This window comes from Neoarius graeffei, chromosome 12 (genome assembly GCF_027579695.1).
Source record: "Neoarius graeffei isolate fNeoGra1 chromosome 12, fNeoGra1.pri, whole genome shotgun sequence".
Lineage (NCBI taxonomy): Eukaryota > Metazoa > Chordata > Actinopteri > Siluriformes > Ariidae > Neoarius > Neoarius graeffei.
Genome location: NC_083580.1, coordinates 70644960 through 70650544, shown reverse-complemented (window position 1 = coordinate 70650544; position 5585 = coordinate 70644960). Strand labels below are relative to the sequence as shown.

Here is a 5585-nt window from a genome sequence, read left to right as displayed (position 1 = left end):
TAGAGGCTAATTATTAAGTAGCTGTGTGCATCAGTTATGTACACAAAAATAATTTTAATTTGAATTACTTGCCTTTTAAGTTTTGTTAGACTCAAGTAAATTGTGACTGATTTGCACACGGTCCTGGTGATAAACAGGAGAGGATGTAAAGTCTTTTTTTATGTATATTTGCACCAGAACCAAAGAAGTGTGACAGTGAGTATGCACCAATTAGCATGATTTCCTTTACGAAGTCAAAATCATTGCAGAATTTCTTCAAATCACATTTCTTGCGGTCACGTATTTTGATAAATTGCATCATATTAATTGATGGCTGTTGTTCTTTCCCCACTTTCTCTGATATTGTTGACGTAATTTTTATCTGGTTTTCAAATTCAGTCTATATGGTTATACTTTTTTTTTTTAAACCTGAATTCAATTTTCAACAGCAAATATATATTCACACCATAATTACGTCATCATTGTAATTCCTCAGGTTTGTGCACTCTCCTCTATGGCGCTAAAATCAGGCATGCTCCTGACTCTCCGGCAACGTGGGACCACCACTCTGAACTCTTCATCCTTGGCCCAGGCCCCATCCTCCTCAAACAGTGTCTCTCTGTCCTGCCCTTCTGCTCCTCTGCTTGAATGTTTTTTGAGGCACTGGTGTGAGGAAAGGCCAATAGAGAAGGCGCTGTTACTACGATGCTGGCTCCAGAAGATGGCCTGAGCCCGCTGAGATGTCTCCCTGAATGTTAAGTCTTCATGCTGCTCATCCAGACAGTCACACAATACCAGGTAGAAAAGTCGTGGCACCTCTGTCACCTCTGGTTCCAACTCTGTCACCAACTTCCTTAGTCTGTACAGAATATAAGAACAGGGAAGTTATAGAGCTCATGAGATGTCAGCATATAGCAGGATCAGGATGAAGATTCAATTGATCATACATTTATTCATGCTTAATGTAGGTCCTGCATGAAAAGCCTAACTCTTGTCTATCCACCACTTTCTTTCATGCAGCGTAAAGTATCTGAAATTTTGGAACCAAACATCTATAATTGGGCATTTTCTATTGACTGGTCACTGGTCCAGTAGCAAAGACTTCAGCTGTATGATGGCCAATGTCGTTATTGGCTGTCCATCGTTAACAATGATGACTGCTTGGGGGCGTTGTGGCTCAGGTGGATAAGGCGCCATACCATAAATCTGGGGACCCGGGTTCGATTCCGACCCGAGGTCATTTCCCGATCCCTCCCCGTCTCTCTCCCGCTCATTTCCTGTCTCTACACTGTCCTATCCAATAAAGGTGGAAAAAGCCCAAAAAAATACTCTTTAAAAAAAACAACAGTGATGACTGCTTCATTAGGATGCGCAGAAACGCAGATGGGCCATGAGGCCCGCACCAGAGTAGACAGAGCCATTCGCAACGGCGGCACGAATGGCCCAGCTGAGCCGCCATGGAATGCCTGGCCTCATGAGCTCTTGCATACTATTCTCCTCTCCTAGCAAAGCACCTTGCACAGTAAGCCAAGACAAACAATGTCATGCCCCCATTGTGTTGTCTCTCTGGACCTCCAGACCTGATGCCAAGTGGTGCACAAAAGTGCCACAGACCTGACGGGGTATGGAAGTTGCCCTGCAGGGACAAATTACTTGCCGAGTGATGCCATCCGTTGGCCATTTGAGTGGCTCTTCTGCATGCCATCTGATGGTGTGCCGTTGACCTTGTTGGGTTCATCTGCCACAATGCACCAAAAAGCACCCTGCTGCCAGTGCCTTATGGGTGCCACCACTCCAGGTCAGAGCAGACCTGGGAGCAATGGTGATTAAGGGGTAACTCCACTTTCCCCAATACTCAAGTCCTCCCAGACCTGAGACTCACCACTGGTTGTAGTTTAAAGTCATACCCAGGACTAGATGGCCAATGTAATCAACCTGTCACATATTGTCACAACCTGTCACATATGTTGCACATATGGGGAAGCCATGGCCTAATGTTTAGAGAAGCAGCTTTGGGAGCAAAAGGTTGTTGGTTCAATTCCCTGGACCAGCAGGAATAGTTGAAGTGCCCTTGAGCAAGGCATCTAACCCTAGGCTGCTCTGGGTATGTTGTACATCGCTCTGGATAAGAGTGTCCGCTAAATGCCATTTAATGTAAATTTTTTACAACATTTTTTTTTTGTCTCAATCAGGCTCAGTGAAAACAGGATATAAGTGATGTGAATTGTATCAACAGAATTTTAAGACTTTGAAAAAAGCTATACTTCTATAATCACTTTAATTATTTAAACGAGACCGTCAATGATGGCGTACCTCACTCCGGCGCCATCTAGTCCAGAAGGAACGATCTAAAGTGGGCCACCTTGCGCAATAAATGTTGCAAGCTCATACACCCTAAGAATCCCTACCTGTTTGCCAGAAAGAATCCAAAATGGCGAGGAATTCACCAAGAAGAAGTGGTTTTTGTTGAACTGCTCATTAAGCTTTAATTAGTCCATAACTTCATTAATAATTGTGGTTAAGCAAATCTGGATAGAAGTTATACGCACCCCAGGTCCCCCTACCTTCATGCCAGAAAGAATCAAAATCGGTGAAGAACTGAGGGAGAAGAAGCGATTTGTGTGGAAACCGCTCGTTAGGGCTTAATTACTCCATATCTTCATTATTAATTGCAATTATGCAAATTTGGGTAGAAGCTAAATGCACCCCAGGCAGACCCACCTTCCTGCCAAAAAGAGTAAAAATCTGTGAAGAATTGAGAGAGAAGAAGCGATTTTCATGAAATGTGGACGACGGACAACACACGATGGCATAAGCTATCGCCTGTCGGCCGGATGAGTTAATAACTGGTTAAAATGGAACTGTACCTTTTGCTCTGAGATGTATTTGAAATGACGGATTGCTTTCAGTGCAAATTGGCCTGATTTCTGACCTAATTTTTTGGCTAACATGGTGAAAGATTAGGAATTTTTTCCTCATTTTCTCCCCAGTTTTGTCTTTCCAATTCCTAGCCATCAGCAAGCCCGTCCTTACTGTATGACAGCTACCAGCTGGAGTGAGTGAATACTGAAATGTGCTGCTCAAGCTGAGTCAAAAGGCAGAGTATTTCCTTCCACATTTGGAAGAAAGCACTAACTAGCCTCTTCCATATACATCTCACATCTCACAGACAACCCTGACCGGCTGCTGCCAACTACAGCAAAGGCAAAACATTGTTCGTCCAAAGACTCCATCCATTTTGAACTTAACGATGGCATCATTTTGTAATACAGTCAAATTTACCACCATCATCATTGTGACACTTTCAATTGTCCGTTTGGTGGAAAATCAATTTAGGGTTTATAACCCCGATTCCAAAAAAGTTGGGACAAAGTACAAATTGTAAATAAAAACGGAATGCAATGATGTGGAAGTTTCAAAACTCCATATTTTATTCAGAATAGAACATAGATGACATATCAAATGTTTAAACTGAGAAAATGTATCATTTAAAGAGAAAAATTAGGTGATTTTAAATTTCATGACAACACCACATCTCAAAAAAGTTGGGACAAGGCCATGTTTACCACTGTGAGACATCCCCTTTTCTCTTTACAACAGTCTGTAAACGTCTGGGGACTGAGGAGACAAGTTGCTCAAGTTTAGGGATAGGAATGTTAACCCATTCTTGTCTAATGTAGGATTCTAGTTGCTCAACTGTCTTAGGTCTTTTTTGTCGTATCTTCCGTTTTATGATGCGCCAAATGTTTTCTATGGATGAAAGATCTGGACTGCAGACTGGCCAGTTCAGTACCCGGACCCTTCTTCTACGCAGCCATGATGCTGTAATTGATGCAGTATGGCATTGTCATGTTGGAAAATGCAAGGTCTTCCCTGAAAGAGACGTCGTCTGGATGGGAGCATATGTTGCTCTAGAACCTGGATATACCTTTCAGCATTGATGGTGTCTTTCCAGATGTGTAAGCTGCCCATGCCACACGCACTAATGCAACCCCATACCATCAGAGATGCAGGCTTCTGAACTGAGCGCCGATAACAACTTGGGTCGTCCTTCTCCTCTTTAGTCTGAATGACACGGCGTCCCTGATTTCCATAAAGAACTTCAAATTTTGATTCGTCTGACCACAGAACAGTTTTCCACTTTGCCACAGTCCATTTTAAATGAGCCTTGGCCCAGAGAAGACGTCTGCGCTTCTGGATCATGTTTAGATATGGCTTCTTCTTTGAACTATAGAGTTTTAGCTGGCAACGGCGGATGGCACGGTGAATTGTGTTCACAGATAATGTTCTCTGGAAATACTCCTGAGCCCATTTTGTGATTTCCAATACAGAAGCATGCCTGTATGTGATGCAGTGCCGTCTAAGGGCCCGAAGATCACGGGCACCCAGTATGGTTTTCCGGCCTTGACCCTTACGCACAGAGATTCTTCCAGATTCTCTGAATCTTTTGATGATATTATGCACTGTAGATGATGATATGTTCAAACTCTTTGCAATTTTACACTGTCGAACTCCTTTCTGATATTGCTCCACTATTTGTCGGCGCAGAATTAGGGGGATTGGTGATCCTCTTCCCATCTTTACTTCTGAGAGCCGCTGCCACTCCAAGATGCTCTTTTTATACCCAGTCATGTTAATGACCTATTGCCAGTTGACCTAATGAGTTGCAATTTGGTCCTCCAGCTGTTCCTTTTTTGTACCTTTAACTTTTCCAGCCTCTTATTGCCCCGTCCCAACTTTTTTGAGATGTGTTGCTGTCATGAAATTTCAAATGAGCCAATATTTGGCATGAAATTTCAAAATGTCTCACTTTCGACATTTGATATGTTGTCTGTGTTCTATTGTGAATACAATATCAGTTTTTGAGATTTGTAAATTATTGCATTCCGTTTTTATTTACAATTTGTACTTTGTCCCAACTTTTTTGGAATCAGGGTTGTATATGGACGGTCTTATTTTGTAAGAGAAAAAGTCTGCATTTAATATCTGCCTTATTTTTATCATCCACTCACACACACAGTGAGCTCCACTATCACATGTTTTTCTCCCGACAAATTTGATAACCCACCTGAGAATGACAGGGCCACACTGAGACGGAGGGATCTTTAAGCAGAGTTCCTGAAGCTCTAACAACTTTCCAGGCGTGATCGCGTATGAGGGCTTCTGCTGTGTCACTGCCAGCCAGCTGTAGTCCACACCAGAGCTGCGTCTGCGAATCTTGGATGTCCTATCCAGACATAGACGTTCTGTGCGTTTCAGCAAAGAGCCCAGCTCCTGCATGAGTGTATGGGTTACCATCTCTGCAGGCGAGCGCTGACTAGGACGCTGGGGCTCCAGAGTGAACGTAGCAGACCAAGGAAACATCTGAATAGAGGACAGGAGGACACAATATCCAGAAATGGTCTGAAGTGCTGTAATATTAAATACAGAGTCGACTCAAAGATGAACAAAGTTGACATCATACCTTAGAAACTCTTAGGAAAATGGATAGTCAAGACAGGATTTCTGGCTTCCTATGATAGAGAAACTGCTGTAAGGTTTTAGATCGAAACATTAAGAATCCTTTTAGGGTTTTTGCTTGAACTATTTTGTATAATAGTGGTGTA

The 5585-nt window shown here is 42.8% G+C and overlaps 1 protein-coding gene across 1 annotated transcript; it reads right to left on the bottom strand.

Moving 5' to 3' along the window:
- Positions 1 to 471: 471 nt before the first annotated feature.
- On the bottom strand, positions 472 to 5343 carry LOC132894809 (protein RD3). Its single transcript, XM_060934923.1, has 2 exons — positions 5048 to 5343; positions 472 to 838 (listed from the first exon to the last, which is right to left on the bottom strand). Exons 1-2 carry the CDS (start codon positions 5341 to 5343, stop codon positions 472 to 474), a joined length of 663 nt encoding a protein of 220 aa, XP_060790906.1.
- Between the last annotated feature and the right edge of the window lie 242 nt (positions 5344 to 5585).